The sequence below is a fragment of the Hippocampus bargibanti genome, linkage group LG03 (assembly GCF_051943395.1).
Source record: "Hippocampus bargibanti isolate YZ-2025 linkage group LG03, ASM5194339v1, whole genome shotgun sequence".
Lineage (NCBI taxonomy): Eukaryota > Metazoa > Chordata > Actinopteri > Syngnathiformes > Syngnathidae > Hippocampus > Hippocampus bargibanti.
This window is the reverse complement of record NC_142736.1, coordinates 5435882-5456394: the sequence shown is the minus strand read 5'-3', so window position 1 is coordinate 5456394 and position 20513 is coordinate 5435882. Positions and strand designations below refer to the sequence as shown.

Below are 20513 nucleotides of genomic sequence, written 5' to 3'. Positions count from 1 at the left end.
AAGATTAAAATGTGTGTTGACATATCAGTGTCTGTATTGTAATGTAATGGACCGACAACCATTATTATTATTATTATTATTATTATTATTATTATTATTATTATTATTATTATTATCCATCCATTTTCCGTACCGCTTAGTCCTAATTAGGGCCGCGGGGGATGCTGCAGCCTATCTCAGCTGTCTTCGGGCACGAGGCGGGTTATTATTATTATTATTGTTACTAAACAAAATCCCCGCGAGCTATGGACCGGGACAGAAAGGAAATTTCGTTTTTATAACGCGTCATAGAAGATGGCCGACGCGTTGCGCATGCGCACTGCCCAGCTTGAAGGCAGGGCTCGACGTATGGTGGTCTGCGCCACTCAATTATCCTGCCCGAATGAGTCCTGCGCGTAGTCCAGCCTCGACACAGAGCGTCGCTTTGGGGTCACCCGGACTATGACGTCAGGGCTGGAATTGTGACCGGATTCAGATCTTCTGCGTGCATGCTGAAGCTAATCTGGCGAAACTAGCCAGCTAGCCGCTAAAACCGAGACGCGTTTTATCAGCTCCACGTCGCTCAGAAGAGATGCAGTGAGTGTGTAGTGCTGCAAAATGTCTGCGAGAAAGACAGAAGGACGCAAGACGGAATTTTGTGGCGCGGACGAGGACATCAAGCCACAACGTCACCTTGGCTACTTGGAACCTTGTCTTGTCTTCCACCGAGCAGGTATTTTTTTCTCTAAACTTGTTTCTCTCAGTTGTTAGCAAACTACACCACAGAAAAGTCCTGAGAAGCAGAACGTTTTCAGATTGGCTTGTGACCGGCACATGAAGACACTGGCTTGTGCCGCCTTGTGGCTACTTTCCACTAACCCACAAATTCTTCATCTTATTTCAACTTTCTTGTATGTTATGGAACAAAACCTGCCCCTACAGACATCAAAGAAGAAGATTTTGAGCCCGAGCATCAGGATCGAGAACCCTCCCAAAGTCAAGTGGAGGAGGCACGAGAGAGCCCACATGTGAAAGAGGAAGAGCGGGAGGAGGAAATCAGCAAGTTTCCGTTGAAGAAAGAAGAAGCTGATGGAGAACAACAAGAAGGAGAATCCCACTTGGCTCCGCTTTCCGACGACGACGACGACGTCACCTCGTTGTCTTCTGACACGGAGGATGAGCAACAGTCCAAAGGTGATCTGACATGTCGTGCGGGCAACGGACGTCTAAAATGTCCCCAATGTGGCAAAACCTTTGCCAGTAAGTCAACGTTGAATAGACACACCAGGACACACACGGGGCAGAAACCTTTTGCCTGCTCAGTTTGTGGGAAACGATTTTGTCGGAAGACACATTTAACAAACCACATCAGAACACATACTGGGGAGAGACCTTTTCCCTGCTCAGTTTGTGGGAAACGATTTTGTCGGAAGACAAATTTAACAAACCACATCAGAACACATACTGGGGAGAGATCTTTTGCCTGCTCAATTTGCGGGAAACGGTTTTATGTCAAGAGAGATTTGGCGAGGCACACAATAAGACACAGTGGTGAAAAACGTTTTGCCTGTTCAGTTTGTGGTAAAGCATTCTATTTAAATCAAGACTTAACAAGCCACATCATGACTCACTCTGAGGAAAAGCCTTATGCCTGTTCAAGTTGTGATAAATATTTTCGTTCACAAGGTGACTTGAACAAACACATGAGAAGGCACACTGAGGAAAAATCATTCGCCTGTTTAATTTGCGGAGCTCAATTCAGTCAAAAGTTGCATTTGAATGTGCACAGAAGAACGCACACTGAGGAAAAACCATTTGCCTGCTCAATTTGCGAAGCTCGATTCAGTCAAAAGTCGTATTTGGACAAGCACATAAGAACACACACTGGAGAAAAACCTTTTGCATGCTCTGTTTGTGGGAAAAGATTCATTGACAAATCAAATTTAGCAAAGCACGCCATAAGACACACTGGAGAAAAAAACATTGCCTGTTCCTTTTGTGGTAAAGCATTCTATTTAAAAAAAGAGTTAATAAGCCACAAAATGACTCACTCCGGGGAAAAGCCTTATGCCTGTTCAAGTTGTGATAAATGTTTTCGTTCACAAGGTGACTTGAACAAACACACGAGAACGCACACTGGGGAAAAACCCTTTGCCTGTTCAATTTGCGGAACTCGATTCAGACAGAAGGGGCAGTTGAACGTGCACAGAAGAACGCACACTGGAGAAAAACCTTTTACCTGCTCACTTTGTGGGACAGGTTTCACCCGAAAGGAAAGTTTGACAAAGCATAAAAGAAAACCATGTGGAGATAAGCCTTCACCTTTTTCCGTTTGTGCTCTAGCATTTGCTAGAGAGGACTCTTCTTCCAAGGACATTCAGTCAGAAGGCACAATTTGAAGAAAAAAAAATGTGCCTGATTCATTTTGGGGGGGAAAAGATGAACTCAAATGATAAATACCTTTAAAAAAAAAATACTACAATACTAAATGGCAAAATTCCAAAATGAATTTCAAACATTTTTTTCTTTATGACTTTTAGCCTTGTTGTCGAAAGACTTTGCATGTGAATGGTTCCCAAAGTATTCTTTACGAATCCCTTTTCTGTACATTCTTTTCATCTCTTTTTTAGTGGGGGGGGGGGTCTGTCTGAATTTTGCTTCAATAGATCTAAAATTGGTTAGTTTGAAAATGCTTTCAAGTGTTGTGATTTTGGTTGTGTCAAGCACGTTGAGTTGCCTCCTGTCTGAAAATGTGCAAGACGAATAAAGCTGCCTTGGCTCAAGAGATTTCTTTCCTTTCATGATGGAGCTCGTACATGACATTTGTGAAATGACCACTGAGGGTACGCATTGTTTTGAGTCAAAACATATCAAGAGAGCACTCACAAACTGTAGGTACCCTCAGTGGTCATTTAACAAATGTCAGAAAGAAAGAATAGGGAATGAAACCAAAAATTCTGAGGATATAAAAAGGAGAAGAGTAGCAGTACCTTACATTGCAGGAGTTTCTGAAAAACTACAGAGTCCTTTGGCAACACAAAATTCCTATTTATTTCAAACCGATAAACACTTTAAGGCAAAAATTAGTGCATTCAAAAGATAGGTTGCCAAATGAAAAGCAAAGTAATGTAGTTTATTCAATACATTGTAAGAATGAAAATTGTAAAGAGTAGTACATTGGGGAGACTAAACAAATTCTCCAAAAAAGACTTTATCAACATCGCATGGATAATACTAGTGGGCCTCAATCGGCAGTACAAATGCACCTAAAAGCTAGCAACCACTCATTTGACGACAATGAAGTTAAAATCTTAGCGAAAGAACGTAGATGGTGTGAAAGGGGAGTAAAAGAAACATTTTTCATAAAACAACTAAATCCTTCATTAAACCGATATGGTGGGCTGAGGTCCAATTTGGATCGTTCATACAATAGCCTGCTTAGGCAACATAGGATTAGTATTACTGATGAGGTAATACCGGTGGAAGTGGTGCAATCAGGCCAGTCGTTAGTCAGATCAATAGGAACAATCACTGGAGCTGCAGGGAGTGGTCCTCTGGTCTTTTAAAAAATGAAAAAAACAAAAGAAAAAAATAGGGAATGAAACAAAACAAATCTGAAGATACTAAAAGGAGAGGAGTAGCAATACCTTACATTGCAATGGTTTCTGAAAAACTACAAAGGGTCCTTTGGCAACACCAAATTCCGACTTATTTCAAACCGATAAACGCTTTAAGGCAAAAATTAGTGTATCCAAAAGATAGGCAGCCAAATGAAAAACAAAGTAATGTAGTTAATTCAATACTTTGTAAAAATGAAAATTGTAAAGAGCAATACATTGGGGAGACTAAACAAATTCTCAAAAAACACTTGATCAACATCGCAAGGATAATACGAGTGGGCCTCAATCGGCAGTACATATGCACTTAAAAGCTAGCAACCACTCATTTGATGAAAATTAGGTTAAAATCTTTGGGAAAATAAATAGATGGTTTGAAAGGGGAGTAAAAGAAGCTATTTTTATAAAACAGCAAAACCCTTCACTAAATCGCCATGGTGGTGTGAAGTTTGATTTGGATTGTTCTTTCAACACACTCCCGAGAGCGTTACTACACAGGCGTGGTTATGCTGATGAGGTGATACCAGAGCTTCTTATTTTGCATTCGGCTTTTCCCTTCAGGGGTCGCCACAGCGAATCAATGTCCTCCATCTAACCCGGTCTTGTGCATCCTCTTCTCTCACACCAGCTGCCGTCATGTCCTCTTTGACAACATCCATAAACCTCCTCTTCGGTCTTCCTCTCGGTCTCCTGCCTGGCAGTTCAAGGCTCAGCATCCTTCTCCCGGTACAGTCTCTCTCCTCTGGACAGGTCCAAACCATCTCAGTCTGGCCTCTCTGACTTTCTCTCCAAAGCCTCTAAGATGAGTTGTCCCTCTAATGTACTCATTCCGGATCCTATCCAATCTGGTCACTCCCAAAGAAAACTTCAATATCTTCAGCTCTGCTACCTCCTGCTTTGCTTCCTGTCTTTTCTTCAGTGGCACTGTGTCCAGTCCAAATATCATGGCTGGTCTAACCACCATTTTATACACTTTTCCTTTCATCCTTTTCACCCTTACATCACACACCACACCTGACATTTTTCTCCAGCCGCTCCAGCCTGCCTGGACACACTTCTTTACCTCTTTTCCACACTCTCCATTGCTCTGGACAGTTGATCCCAAGTACTTAAAATCCTCTACCTTCTTTATCTCTTCTTCCTGTAGCATCACTCTTGCACTTGGAACGGTCTCATTCACACACATATATTCCATCTTGCTGCGACTGATCTTCATTCCTCTCCCTTCCAGGGCATATCTCCACATCGCTAGTTTCTCCGCCACCTGTTCCCTGTTCTCGCTACAGATCACAATGTCATCTGCAAACATCATGGTCCAAGGAGATTCTTGTCTAACATCGTCTGTCAGCCTGTCCATCACCATAGCAAACAAGAAGGAGCTCAGAGCTGACCCCTGGTGGAGTCCCACCTCCACCTTGAATTCCTCAGTCATACCGACAGCACACCTCACAACTGTCTTACAGTCATGATACATGTCTTGCACCGCTCTGACATACTTTTCCGTCACTCCAGACTTCCTCATACAATGCCACAGCTCTTCTCTGGTCACCCTGTATTACGCTTTCTCCAGATCTACAAAGACACAATGCAATTCCTTCTGACCTTCTCTGTATTTCTTTATCAGCATTCTTATAGCAAAACACTGCATCTGTCGTACTCTTTTTTGGCATGAAGCCATACTGCTGCTCACAAATGTTCACTTCTGGTCTTAGTCTAGCTTCAACTACTCTTTCCCGGAGTTTCATTGTATGGCTCATCAACTTTATTGTAATTAGTACAACTCTGCACATCTCCTTTGTTCTTAAAAATGGACACGAGTACACTTTATCTCCATTCTTCAGGCATCTGTTAACCATCTAAGATCTTGTTGAATAACCCAGTCAGGAACACCACCGCCGCCTCTTCAAGACACTTCCATACCTCGATTGGTAAATCATCAGGCCCAAGTGCATTTCCCCCCCTTCATCCTCTTCAGCGCCCTCCTCACTTCATCCTTGCTAATGCTTGCTACGTCTTGGTCCACAACAGTCACGTCTTCTACTCTTTGTTCCTTCTCATTCTCCTCGTTCATCAATTCTTCAAAGTACTCTTTCCATCTTGCCATCACACTACTGGCACCTGTTCATACATTGCCATCTCTATTCTTAATTACCCGAACCTGCTGCAAGTCCTTACCATCTTTGTCTCTCTCTCTCGCCAGCCTGAAGATCAGTCTCACCTTCCTTGCTGTCCAGCCGAGCATACAAGTCATCATGGGCCTCTTGTTTGGCCTTTGCCACCTTTACTTTAACCGTGCGCTGCATCTCCTTGTACTGCTGTCTACTCTCGTCCGTCCTCTCAGTGTCCCACTTCTTCTTTTCTAACCTCTTTCTCTGTATACACTCCTGCACCTCCCCATTCTACCACCAAGTCTCCTTATCTACCTTTCTTCCACTCAATACACCAAGTACTTTCCGACCTGTGTCTCTGATTATGTTCGCTGTAGTTTGCCAGTCATCTGGAAGGACCTCTTGCCCACCCAGTGCTTGTCTTACCTCCTTCCTAAATGCCATGCAACACTCTTCCTTTTTCATTTTCCACCATTTTGTCTCTCACTTCAGCCTTTGGTTTCTTCATCTTCCTCACTGCCAGCGTCATCCTACACACCACCAACCTATGTTGTCTGGCTACACTCTCACCAACCACTACTTTGCAGTCACTGATTTCCTTTAGATGGCGCCGTTGACACAAAATGTAGTCTACCTGTGTACTTCTGCCTCCACTCTTGTAGTTCACCCGATGTTCCTGTCTCTTCTGAAAGAAAGTATTCACAATAGCCATTTGCATTCTCTTAGCAAAGTCAACCACCATCTGTCCTTCAGCGTTCCTCATCTGGAGTCCAAACCTGCCCATCACCTCCTCATCATCTTTGTTTTCTGCGCCAACATGTCCATTGAGGTCTCCACCAATTAGAACCCTTTCACTTCTCGGGATGTTCTGTATGACTTCATCAAAGTCAAACCAAAATTTTTCCTTCTCCGCCAGCTCACATCCTACTTGTGGGGCATACCCACAAACAACATTGAACATCACGCCTTCAATTTCTAGCTTCAGACTCATCATTCTATCTGATACTCTTTGCACTTCTAAGACATTCCTAACAAACTCCTCTTTTAAGATAACCCCAACTCCATTTCTCTTTCTGCCTTCACCATGATAGAACAACTTAAACCCTGACCCTAAGCTTCTAGCCTTGCTCCCTTTCCACCTGGTCCCCTGGACACACGTATGTCTACCTTCCTTCTCTGCATCATGTCAACCAGCTTGTCCGAGTAAAACTTCGTTTTCTTTCCTGGTTCGCGCATTGTCTGGAGTTCACTTGATAAAAATATCAGCAAGTACAATAGATGGTGGACAAACATCTACTTTATTCTAATGAGGCAGAGAAAGCACTTCTCGTCTCGGTGGGACGAAGACATGAGCACAAGAGCACAAAGAACAAAGAGAAAAGCAAGAGCAAGAGAGAGAGCTCCCGCTCTGACAAGTTTTTAAACGTACAGAGTGGCGATCTGTTGTCCAATCAGTTGCGAACAAGTCGACCTTTCCCGTCCAATCGGTTACGAGCAACTCAGTGTTGGGCGGGTCTTAGATTGAAGTTGGAGCCGCTGCTTTTTTCCTCCAACGGCTATTGAACTAATAAGACTGATAGTTTTATTTAACTAAATTAGACTGAAATTAAACGTGCACAATTCATAATATATACTAAGCTAAACATGAAAAAACATATGTTTACTTAATATAAACATGAAATAACGTAATATGTTTACTAATGTGCATAAACACTCTATCATTCCCTCCTGTTGTACATTTAAACATCAGTTCATACATTTCCAAAAGATTTCATGCATGCACGTCATACTAATTGCACAGGGAACCATTCTAATCTCATCTATCCAACGTCTAATATTATTTAACTTACCATGGAGAAGGCGAAAAACCTCTATCACAATTTTGCTGCTGTGATATATAACCTCTCCATTTTTTGGGGGTTTTTAATGAGGAAAACTCCTTCTCGGCTCTCCGTTTTCTTTTTTTGCTTTTGTTCTTTGGAGCAACCACTCTCTGGCCATGGTGTACTATCCCTAGCTACAACACTGGGTCCCCTTCACGCATTTGTTGATACAAAACCTTTGCGTAATTCACCTGGGAATTAGTTATCATATTCATTAGCATTGTTCTTAAGCATGCAATAATACAACCAATGACTAAGAAAATAAGTACAATCACAATTGCGAATGGGATAAACAGTCTGAGCAAAGTCTTATACCAAGAGCCCCCAAAGAGCCCGTCAAAGATCCACGGTTGATCAGGCCGGTGATCCTTGGCCATGGCATCTCTGAGATCCCTGACAACAGACAGAGCATCAGTCATGTTTATGGAATTCGCTTCTTCGGGTATGTACGTACAACAAGTATCACCCACCATAGCACAGACGCCCCCTTGTGGCGCGGTCAAAAGGTCCAAAACCATTCTATTTTGCAGCACCATTTGTCTAATTGCTGCAATTTCAGTGTTTTGCATTTCATCTACTTCCAAACTGGCGTTTACAAACACTTGAAACCTGTAGTCAATTGTTTCAATTCGTAGCATGTTTTTAGCTACTCCAATTTGTGGAAAAAGAGCTAACATTACCTTACTTCCCGTGCTATGGTGTTTGAATTGTTCTGGAACATCAGTTCCCCAGATCGAATCGTGGGGCTTAAACGACACTCTTCTTTTCACATGATGGTGTGCTGGACGACTGGTAATGATGAAAGTATTGTCAGTCACAGTAACAGGTGCGCACATACCGTAGGCTTTCGGGGGAATAAAAGAATATACTTTCCAACCACATAACCACCAAAGATGTGAAGATACAGGTAAAATGGTGACATTGGTGTTTAACGGTAGCACGTATAAACATCTATTCTCATCTATAAAACCTAGATTTTGACCTGTACCGTACATTGCAACGCATACTGGTAATCGCAATCCGCTCTCGGTCATAACCTGATTTTCAGTTTCCAAAATGGTATCCAAACTTGGAACAATCTCTCCTCTCGAAGCATTGCGAAGAACTGGAAAATGTTGATCAGGTTTATGCGAAGATATTAACATATACGCAGCTCGAGCCATTTTATCTCCAAATACCTTTGAATGCACTCTTTGTTGCGTTACAGAATGTGGCATAAAAGAACAAACAAAGCAATTACTTTTCCTATTTTGTTTAGCAATTAATGTAGCATAACGATACCACGTGTTTGATAACAACGGATTCCAGTCATGTTTTTCTCCTGCAAATGGTTGATATAATGCGTCCATGACATCTGAATTTTGGGCTTTTTTGTCAGGTGTTTCCATCCAGGCTGTCGGTTTGATGTGCGGTTTGCGCTGGAAAGGCGATGTCACGACTGGTGTTGTCAAAGATGACAACATGCATATAGTTACAGGAAAACCAGTGTGATGTTCACGAAAATCAGGACAGAGTCTCAAGTCCATGCATCCCGCAACCTTGTGGGTTACGATAACGAGTTGGATATCTGTCATTGTGCCAGTTCCAGTTCCTAACCAGTTCCCTTGAGTTATCTTTCTGACAATTCGTTTTGCTTCTTGGGCACAGCTATTTTGAACCCATTTTGTTTTGGGCTCAGAATGGACCACAACTGAGTCCCAACCAGTGGTCCAAGTCTTCCCTGACTTGATACGAGCGTACCAAGGACCATGAGGGTAATCACTTCCCGTTTGTCGTGCTTCGTTCCTGAGGATGCTAAGAGGAAATGAGATGATTCCTGCATCTTGTAGTGGCAAGCAGGCTACAGGATGTGCCATGCTCGGGCACTTTTCTGTCATCGTTGGTTGCAATGGTGGAGTTTGGCAGGCTGATGGAATGGGAGGCTTTACGTGCGTCATCTGGATTGCCTCCACTAATTCATACAGCAAGATGATGTGGACCAAACCCATGGCTATTGAGTGGTTTGGCTCCGTCTCTCTTCCACCTGCTCCGGATCTGGTTGGTGAACGATTTTGCAGTGGCTTTGATGCACCCAGGTGGACCTCTCGGCGATTTTGATGGCAGTTGGCGTGGTTATCAGCACGGTGAATGGCCCCTCCCACTTTGGCGCTGACCTTGATCAGCGCCTTCGGGGAGCCCAGCAGCCTCTCTGTTCCTAGAAAGGGAACACAGGACTGCGGCAGTACATGTGCTGTGGACCTCTTTGTTGTTGTACAACATTTCACACAACCATTTTGCCAACAAAGCGCCTGGATCTGATTCATTCTTTTAGAATAAAATGCAACTGGTCTCAGCTTTTGTCCATGCTTTTGTAACAGGACTGAAGTCATGTATTTGTCTTTGCAGTCAACTGTTTGAACAAAAGGTTTGTCATAGTCAGGTAAAGCTAAGACGCTAATGTTTGCTATCAATTTTTTTTAATTCTGTAAATGCTTTACTGCCCTCTTCGGTCCACTGAATAGAGTCTTTCAGTGCCATTTCGTCTTGGTATATAAGTGTCAATAATGGTTGGGTAACTTGTGCATAATGCGGAATCCAAGTTCTGCAATAATTGCACAGTCCCAAAAACGTCATCATCTGTTTTTTCGTCTTAGGTCGAGGAACCTGCAAAATTGTCTGTTTTCTCTTAGTTGTCAACTCTCTTCCCTTTCTTGACAAAAGATGTCCTAAGAAAACTACTTCTTGTTGACAGAACTGCAATTTATCCAAAGAAGCTTTGTTACCTGTATTCGCTAAATATTGGAACAAAGCTATTGATACAGTCTTGTTCTCATCTTCAGTCGGTGAAGCAATTAAGATGTCGTCAACATACAAAAGAATCTGAGAAGATTCAGGATGTTTAAAATCAGCAATACACGAAGACATTTCCTGTGAAAAAATTGTAGGACTATCTGTAAACCCTTGTGGTAATCTTGTATATGTATATTTTTTCCCATTAAATGTAAATCCGAACCAATGACGTGAATTTTTGTGTAACGGAATGGAGAAAAAGGCATTGCTCAAATCAATCACTGTAAACCATTTTTTGTCAGGTTTTAAACTGTTCAATAATGTGTGCGGGTCTGGCACACACGGAGCACGTGATTGTATGGATTTATTTACCTGTCGTAAATCATGCACCATTCTCCAAACTCCAGATTCCACTTTTTTAACAGGAAATATCGGTGTATTACATTCACAAGTTGGGTCTTCAATCAAAATACCAGCTTTCACCATATCCCGTATTACAGGGGTGATGCCAATAATAGCGTCCTGTTTTAATGGATATTGTTTAAGTCTTGGTCGATAAGTCGTTTTAGGCAATACTTCAACTGGTTTCGCTGTTTTAAGTAAGCCCACATCAGTTTTTCCCGATGACCAAAGGGTGGCAGGGACGTCTGGAAAGTCCTCCGCCCCTAAAGTGGCCATCAGTCATAATTCTAGTGAATCGACCTTTACTGGGTCCCCCATAGCGTCAACTACGAAGGACTCCAGAAAATTCACTTTTTTGGGTTTATACCCTTCTTCTGTTGGTATTAAAGCTATTTGCAATTTTTGTAACAGGTCTCTCCCCAACAAATTTATAGGACACTCTCCACTCAAGACCATAGTGACCTTGTATGGACTTAGTCCCTCATCTAAAATTTTTATTGGTTTGGAAATCGGTAACAATGTCACTTTCCCATCTGCAGATACCACAGAAATTTGTTGTCGACTCGGAGTGACACCTGGAATGGTGTCTCTTAACACTGATCTGCATGCACCACTATCGCAAAGAAATTTGACATCCTTTTTCCCGATTTTTAGCCAATAATAAGGTTTTTCGTTTTCCGGTAAAGTTAAGGCAAACACATTAGTCAAATCCAAGATTTCAACTGGTTTTATTGATTCCCATTCCTCACTGTTGTGACTGTTGTCATCAGTGTTGAAATGGGGTTCCTCGCGTCAATCTGAATGTTTTGTTTTATGTCCTTCACCATATCGCGTATTATATGGTGGAGGTCTGTAAGATTTCCCATGTTTCCTTTTCGGTATAGGTTTCTTTTTGCAGTGGCGAGCCATATGCCCTACACTGCCACAACTGTAGCATCGATCATTGTGCGGCATCCGTCTCTTCATCCGATCCTGGTATAACACGTTCTCCATTATGTTACCCATGGTAGATGCCATCACATGTTCCATTGGCGAATCTGCACCATTTCCCCACTTTTTTCTCACCACCTCTTGGGCGTGTATTGCCCATTCCATGAGATCAACCAACCTTCCAGTCCGGTGTTGGACATAATGTTTGCGAATGAAATCTCCAATTTCCGGCGTCAAATTCTGCAAAAATGTTTGCTTGAATTGGTTGACATATATAGAATTCTCATCAGCAGATTCAGGAATACAGCAGTGGTTTCGAAAAACATTTTCCAAGCGTCCCCGAAAAATGTTAATATCTTCCCCACGTAACTGTCTACAATTCTGAATCAAGCCAAAGTTTGGTGTTTTCTTCCATAATGTTCGGATGTTTTCACAAACCAATCTTCGTTGGGTTGACGCTTCCTCGTACGTCATATTTGTTCCCATCGATGTTTTCCCAGTGAAGTCACCTTTCACCCGATTCCAATGATGTCCCAAGCATCTCCTGAAAACCTTAAGTGTTTCTTGTCCATTCAACTGATAAGAAGCACATAATTCCTCAAAATTCTCAGTCCAACTTTCTGCATTTTCAACAACATTACCTAGTCCTTTACACGCCTCTGCAACATCACTGTCGCCCCATGGCCGATAAACCAAGATAGTTTGATCATGTATGCTTGAAGAATTAGGATTTACTACCTGAATGAGTGGCAAAACGTCACAGTCGCTTCCATTATTCATTTCAATTCCATTCAACTCTTCAAACGGATACAATTGTCCAGAACAATTTGCTTTGCTCCTCGTACGCGAAGAGACACAATCAGCGGCAATCTGATTTGCCATCTCAGGTTGTAATCCTCGTATTCCTCCAGTAGGGGTCATAAGCGCTCCATTCTGCTGGTCTGCCCAACAGACATTTGGAGTCATCACCTGGGGGGCCCACGCAGGGGGGCCCACCCGCCCCACAGGGGTTGAACAAATGGCGTCCTCCCCCTTCTTCAGCTCCGCGGAGGAGGAGGGGGGTCGTGGCGCCTCGATGGGGCAGCCCCCCGCCTCTCCCCCTCGCCTCCCGTGGGGGAGCCCTGGGGATTGAAACAATGGCTGCTTCCCATTTTCCACCAACTTTTCATAGGGACGTGCAACAGACGAAGCCACAGTTTCATCGTCAGAGCTCACTTTGGAAGACATTGCAACTATCGCTTTCTCCTCTTTTTTCATCCGTTTGGCTTCCATCTCTCTCTCTCTGATTTTTGCTTGCGCAATCCAAGCTTCGCAGGCAATTATCTCGGCACGTATCTTTCCAAGAGATTTTTTCATCGCGGATGCTTCCTGAAGTTTCAATCGAAACAAAACTTCCTTCAGAGGCTGTAGTTGCAAAGACCCAGAGAACGTACTACAGTCCATCCACTTCTTGCAATAAAGTTCGCTACCTGGGAACTTTTTGGACATAAACTCTACGTCCCTATGAATTGGGGTCTTTTTAGAAAAAATAGCACCCATTTTCACGATTGCAACAACAAATTCCTTCTTTAGCTATCACAAGAAAGGAAGCACACCTCGCGATGTTGATTCAAACCCAAGAACAAAGGGCGTGATTCGCGCCAATCCTCAGCCAGGATGCGCGTTCACGCACACACACAAGGAATGCTCTTACGCACACACGCACACACCAACGGCTCAAATGACTTCGCCCCCACCCTTTTTTCTCTCCGAGACAAAGAACTTTCTCTGTGCCACGATGCTAGCATAGACAAACCAAGTTAAGAATGTATTTTTGATCTTATTTCTTTCCTCTCGACTCAGTACAATAGCAGCTGCCCTAAAACACTTCCGCTTTTCAGAATAAAAGCGGTCCACCACACAAACTGAATCCCAGCTATCACCACCTTGTGAACAATATTCTTTCGCTGGAAAACTTCCGATTCACAATTCGGCGTGTGGATATTGCGTGCACCTTAATATGCACTCCTCCACCGGCACACGTATTCTCATTTGGCCACCTTGCCTAACGAAAATCGCTTCACACCGGTCCGTACGTGAGTCAAGTGGAAAAGAGACTCTCTGGCCAGGAGGTCTCACAATGCATTCAAACAATGGCTGCTAGCTAGCGCGCTACTTACTTAGTGAACTTTTGAATGCTGCCGTGTAGTCCTTCAGCCAGAACGCGAGGAGCACAACTGCCACCAGAAAGTTGTGATTCTTTCCGTCTCTCGCGTGGAGGATTTTCCGCGAACAGGCTTTAGTGAAGAACGAAAAAAAAAACTTCGTTTCTTCCGTAGGTCGTCCCAATCAAAGCGCAGATTTGACGCGCATCTCAATGCGGGTCCCCCGTCAAAAAATCATAAAACGGGTCAACCACCAGGAGCTTCTTTAGCTCCCGTCTCGCCTTGACTGGTCACCCAGGTTGTGGTCCTCGAGCAAAGACTGGTCGACGTAGCACGGGTTTTTCGGCACCAATTAATGTCCGAGTAAAACTTCGTTTTCTTTCCTGGTTCGCGCATTGTCTGGAGTTCACTTGATAAAAATATCAGCAAGTACAATAGATGGTGGACAAACATCTACTTTATTCTAATGAGGCAGAGAAAGCACTTCTCGTCTCGGTGGGACGAAGACATGAGCACAAGAGCACAAAGAACAAAGAGAAAAGCAAGAGCAAGAGAGAGAGCTCCCGCTCTGACAAGTTTTTAAACGTACAGAGTGGCGATCTGTTGTCCAATCAGTTGCGAACAAGTCGACCTTTCCCGTCCAATCGGTTACGAGCAACTCAGTGTTGGGCGGGTCTTAGATTGAAGTTGGAGCCGCTGCTTTTTTCCTCCAACGGCTATTGAACTAATAAGACTGATAGTTTTATTTAACTAAATTAGACTGAAATTAAACGTGCACAATTCATAATATATACTAAGCTAAACATGAAAAAACATATGTTTACTTAATATAAACATGAAATAACGTAATATGTTTACTAATGTGCATAAACACTCTATCACAGCTCTCTACCTTTACGTGTCATTGTTCCTACATTCAAAGTTCCTACTCTTAGTTCTATACTCTTGGCGTTCCATTTCTCTCTTTGCCTCCGGGCACACTTCCTTCCTCTCCTTCTTCGACCAACAGTAGTCCATTTTCCACTGGCACCCTGAAGGTCAATAGTACCAATGGCGGCCGTTGCTAACCCGGGCCTCGACCGATCCGGTATGGGATTCATAGGTTTGATTCGCATATTTGTTTTGGCAATTTTTTTTTTACGTCGGATGCCCTTCCTGACACAACCCTCTGTATTTATCCGGGCTTGGGACCGGCACAATAAGACACTGGCTTGCGCCCCCTTTTGGCCAGATTGTTTTAGAAACTATGTTAATTTAGTAATTAATTTTCATAGTTGTGTACATTGTTTTGCAGCCGTTTAAATTATGTTGCTTAAATAATCATGTATTACATTCCCAGGATCTACAAGCAGTACTCCAAATGATCATGATTATGTCCCACGTATGACCATGGGATATAAAATGTCAGCCAGGGAACCATTAAAATGAGAATAATCCGTTCCCAGTTCCCCCTAAAACATCATTTTCAACTAAATAAGCCTTAAAACTACACAAAAAATACCTTATTTTTTGTATAATAAATGCGAATAATCCATTCGCAGTTCCCCCTAAAACATTTTCAACTAAATAAGCCTTAAAACGACGCAAAATATACCTTATTTTTTTGTATAATAAATGCGCTATTGTATTGAAATTAAAGAAATAAACTGCACTGTTTAATAAAGTCGTTTTATTTACCTTTGTGATGGTCGTTGATGGGTTGATGGAATGGATAGCTTTTTGCATAAAGTCTCTCAAGGAGCTCTGGGTTGTATATCTTGGAAGTTGTGATATTGCAACAGCAACAGATGCAGGCAGACACAGTACAAACTTCATTCATAGCTGGTTCCCTTGCTTGTATTTTCTCTTCCAATTGTACAGATGGCTTGTGCGGGTTATTTGAGGAGCCTTATTGATGGGATATTTTAACCTTGCAGTCTACACTCTGCCTTTGAACTATCAATAAAGTTGAAACAAGTTCAATTTTCACTGCCATTATGAATCAGGAGAAGCCATTAGAATGTTTAATCTCCTCCACATATTACATACAGAGCGTACAACAAATCAGAATCAGAAAACCTTTATTCATCCCACAATGTGGAAATTTGCTGTCCACACCAGCAATTTGAAAGGGAATTGGGTTAATGAATAACTAGTTTTCAAATGTTAAGTCAAAAATAATGACGGTTAGTGTGGTTTGAATGTGCTAATTTAAGTTTTGGTTCGGAGATAAGGCGAAAGGTTTGTTAGCTCAAGCATTCGTAAGCGAAGGTATCAATGTATTTCACAAGTCTGTTTTAAATGAATATTGTGTGTGTGTGTGTGTGTGTGTGTGTGTGTGTGTGTGTGTGTGTGTGTGTGTGTGTGTGTGTGTGTGTGTGTGTGTGCGTGTGTGCGTGTGCGCGCGCGTGTGTATGGATTCTCTGCTAATTACATTCGATTTAATTATTTAATTCCCTGACAAACAACATACTGATTCCATTTTTTCCTTTTTCTCTCAGGAATTCATGACCCTTGTCTAAGTGTTATCACAAAACAACATGGTGAGAAGAAGAAGTTGCTTACAAAGCTGGCCAAACTACAAGATGACCTGAGAGAGTTTCACCGCCAACTTAAATCCTGCAAATTTGGGGACACTTTTCTTAGCCAAGGAAATAAGGACGCAAGGACGGTGTTCTTTACTGGAGTTCCCAACCATCTCACTTTCTTGTGGTTGGTAAACTTGTGTGTTGACATACTACCAGTATCAATGACACATACTCCTGCAAGTGTGCTCTTGATGGTACTGATGAAACTAAGACTTAATTTGGTGGATCAAGACCTAGCTTACATGTTCGATTTGTCACGACAAACTGTTCATGAAGTAGTTAGCAAATCACTTCCTGGATTAGCAAGTAAGTTGTCATTTTTGGTGCACTGCGCAGAAAAGGGGGAAGTTTTCATGAACATGCCAAAAATAATTCGAGATATCTAAGGATTGCAGGGTAATAATTGACTCTTGTGAGGTGTTCATAGAAAGACCTGGCAATTTGCCTGTCCAAGGATTGACTTGGTCTAAGTATAAGAGTCATAACACCGTCAAAGTTTTGATTGCCATTTCACCAGTTGGAGCTGTAACTTTTGTTTCAAAGGCCTTTGGAGAAAGGATTTCCGACAAAGTCATCACTCAACAGTCTGGATTTCTACAGCTGTTAGAACATGGGGATCTTGTTTTGGCAGATCGTGATTTTTTTTAACTGCTGATGATCTTGCTGCATCGCTGGCCATTCTGCCTTTTACGAGAGGGAAGTCACAGCTCAGTCCTAAGGAAATTGAGACGGCGAGGAGGCTCGCTCGTGTTAGGATTCATGTAGAGAGAGCCATCTGTCACATCTCGTCGCCGTCTTGGGCGCGCCCCGCCCCTCCTGTCACCTCCTCCGCTGCTCCCAGGAGACGGCCCCTCCCATCATCACTCACCTAGGTCTCCACAGCTGTTTGTCATTTACTGATTGTGCCTTCTGACTATATCTGCCGATCGCACACTACCGTCTCCGTCGGAGTATTCTGAAAGCCACCCTTGCTACTACCTTGCCGTCAGGTCTGCCTTTATCGATCACTGTCACTTACCTCATCCTGTTGTTATCTTTGCATGTGTGTCTCAGTAAAGACTTTTGTTCCTGAGTATCTGTCTCGCCGTGTATTTTGGATCCTACCTCCCCGCTTTCCTTCGTCACTCCAGCCCTGCCCGCGAGCCTCAAGTGACGTGACATAATACTCCGACCACCCATGGATCCCGCCGGCGAAGACAGACTCCTCGCCGCCTTTACCATGCAAGCGGAGCGTTCGAGCCAGCTGGCTCGAGCCATCGCGGAAGTCAGCCAAATTACCACCACGCTGGCTCAACGCTTCGAGGCGGCTGAGACACGCATTGCCGCCCTCACAGCCCAGTCTTCCCCGCCCGTGAGTAGGCGCGCTCTACAACTACCTCTCCCCTCACGCTATGCAGGCGAAACCGGGCGCTGCGCTCAGTTTTTAATGCAGTGCACGCTCGTGTTTGAGCAACATCCAGACGCCTACGTTAGCGATGAGGCGAAGGTAGCCTTCATCACCAGCCTGCTCACGGGAGAAGCCGAGACCTGGGTGCTGGCCGTCCAGGAGTCCCGACCGGAGCTGCGCACCTCGTACCCGGACTTCGTCGCAGAGATACGGTCTTCCATCAACCGGTGACGGAGGTCGAAGCTGAGGGGAGACTACTTGACTGCGTCCAAGGGGCCCGTTCGGCCACGGAATACTCCGTCACCTTCCGTATCCAGGCCGCTGGCAGCGGCTAGAGCGACCGAGCGTTGAGGGGGGTGTTTTGTCGCGGTTTGAACGCCGATCTCAAGGACGAGTTGACTACCCGCGACGCTGGCACCACCTTCGACGACCTGGTCGCCATAGTCATCGGCCTGGATCACTGTCTTCGGGAGCGGCAGAGGGAGCAGATCGGCCGGCGGTCCAACGATCCCCGAAGCCAGCCCAGGACGACCACACCCGGCAGCGAGCGTGTGCGGCGCCTGGAAGAATCCCCGAACCCATGCTCATAGGGGGAGGGAACGACCGCACCAACCCCGGGTCTCTTCGCACCCAAGGCCCCCGCAAGTCCCCGTCGAAACGGCGACCACGGTGACCTCTGGAGGCCAAGGGCCGACCCCGCCAAAACCAAAGCGGCGGTAGAATGGCCTACCCCGAAGACGCGTAAACAGCTCCAGCGGTTTCTGGAGTTTGCCAACTTCTACCGCCGCTTTATTCGCGGTTATAGTCAGAAGGCACTCCCCCTCACGTCCACTAAAGTTGCCTTTAGGGGGACGCCCGACGCTGAGGGGGCGTTCAACCGCCTCCGTCTAGCCTTCACCAATCCCCCTGTCCTGCGTCATCCCGACCCGGACCACCTGTTCACGGTCGAGGTTGACGCGTCCGAGTCCGGAGTAGGGGCCGTCCTTTCCCAGCGCTCTCCCACTGACCAGAAGCTACGCCCATGCGCCTTCTTCTCCCGCCGGCTCAGCCCCGCCGAGGCTAACTATGACGTCGGCAACCGGGAACTACTGGCGGTCGTCCTGGCTCTGCAGGAATGGAGACACTGGTTTGAGGGAGCTAAACACCCCTTCACCGTCTACACGGATCATAAAAATCTGGCGGTCATCCGGTCTGCCAAGAGACTTAACTCACGACAGGCCCGATGGTCACTCTTCCTCACCCGTTTCAACCTTTCTCTCACCTACTGCCCAGGGTCGCAGAACACCAGGCCCGATGCCCTACCCTGCATTCATGAGCCGGCAGAAAGGGAGGAGATCACCGCCAACATCCTGCCGGCCCAGCGCATCCTGGGCGCCCTGAGGTGGGAGGTTGAGAGGAAAGTTCAGCAAGCCCAGGGGACGGCCCCCATCCCCAGAGGCTGTCCCATGGATCACCTGTTCGTCCCCCCTCCTCTACGCACGGAGGTGCTCATCTGGGGGCATACCTCCAAGATAGCCTGTCACCCGGGGGTCAACAGGACGATCCAACTCATCGCCCAACGGTTCTGGTGGCCGGGGTTCAGGAGGGACATCACCCTCTTCATGTAGGCCTGCCCGACCTGCACCCGTGGGAAAGCCTCCCACCAGCCCCCGGCAGGACTCCTCCAGCCTCTACCGGTGCCGTCCAGACCCTGGTCCCACATCTCCGTCGACTTCGTGACAGGCCTCGCCCCCTCCCGTGGCAAGACGGTCATCCTTACCGTAGTGGACCGATTCTCCAAGTCGGCCCACTTCGTCCCGTTAACCAGGTTGCCGTCTGCCATCGAGACGGCTCAACTCCTGGTTAACCACGTCGTCCGTCTCCACGGGATTCCGACGAACATTGTGTCGGACCGGGGACCGCAGTTCGTGTCCGAGGTATGGAAGTGTTTCTGTCGGTCCCTAGAGGCGTCGGAGAGCCTGTCGTTTGGATACCATCCCCAGACCAACGGACAGACGGAGAGGAAGTCCAGGATCTGGAGGTGGCCCTCCGGTGCGTGTGCCTCCACAACCCGGCGTCGTGGGCCCTTCACGTACCCTGGGTGGAGTACGCCCACAACTCCCTGGTCTCCACAGCCACAGGTCGGTCTCCGTTCATTTCCGCGTGTGGCTATCAGCCGCCTCTGTTCCCCACCCAGGAGGGCCAGGTGGAGGTCCCGTCTATCGAACACCACCTCAAACGGGCCCAGTGAGTCTGGAAGGAGACCAGGGACGCCCTGTCACGCACGGCGTCCCGGAACCAGCGGGTCGCGGACTGTCGTCGGCGACAGGCACCCAGCTACCAGGTCGGGCAGAAGGTTTGGCTGTCCACGAGTGACCTTCGGCTAGCGAGGACGTCAGCCAAACTGGGCCCACACTTCACGGGTCTCTTCCCCATCGAGGCCACCCTCAGCCCGGTCTCGGTGAGGCTCCGGCTGCCACCCACCATGCGGATACACCCCGTATTCCACGTTTCCCTCCTCAAGCCAGTGGAAACCAGCTCCTTATCCCCCACGCCCACCCCCCAGCTCCCCCCCGGATGTTGGACGACGGACCGGTCTACACCGTGCGGGAGATACTGGACTCCAGGCGCGTGGGCAGGGGAGTGCAGTACCTGGTCGACTGGGAGGGCTATGGACCGGAGGAACGACAATGGGTCCCAGGTGCCTGGATCCTCGACCCGTCTCTCATCCGGGTGTTCCATGCGGCT

General features: G+C 45.8%; 1 protein-coding gene across 2 annotated transcripts; it reads left to right on the top strand.

The window, feature by feature from the left end:
- The first annotated feature begins 296 nt into the window (after positions 1 to 296).
- Positions 297 to 18417, top strand: LOC148900163 (uncharacterized). 2 transcript variants are annotated; one of them, XM_088991617.1, is made up of 3 exons: positions 297 to 712; positions 922 to 1173; positions 16313 to 18417. In XM_088991617.1, the coding sequence occupies exons 1-3, from the start codon at positions 598 to 600 to the stop codon at positions 16783 to 16785; spliced, it is 840 nt and encodes a 279-aa protein (XP_088847743.1). In that variant the 5' UTR covers positions 297 to 597; the 3' UTR covers positions 16786 to 18417. The 2 variants fall into 2 exon arrangements, with proteins under 2 accessions (XP_088847743.1, XP_088847742.1); XM_088991616.1 differs by lacking the exon at positions 16313 to 18417 and having other exon boundaries at positions 299 to 712; positions 922 to 2756.
- Positions 18418 to 20513: the final 2096 nt, after the last annotated feature.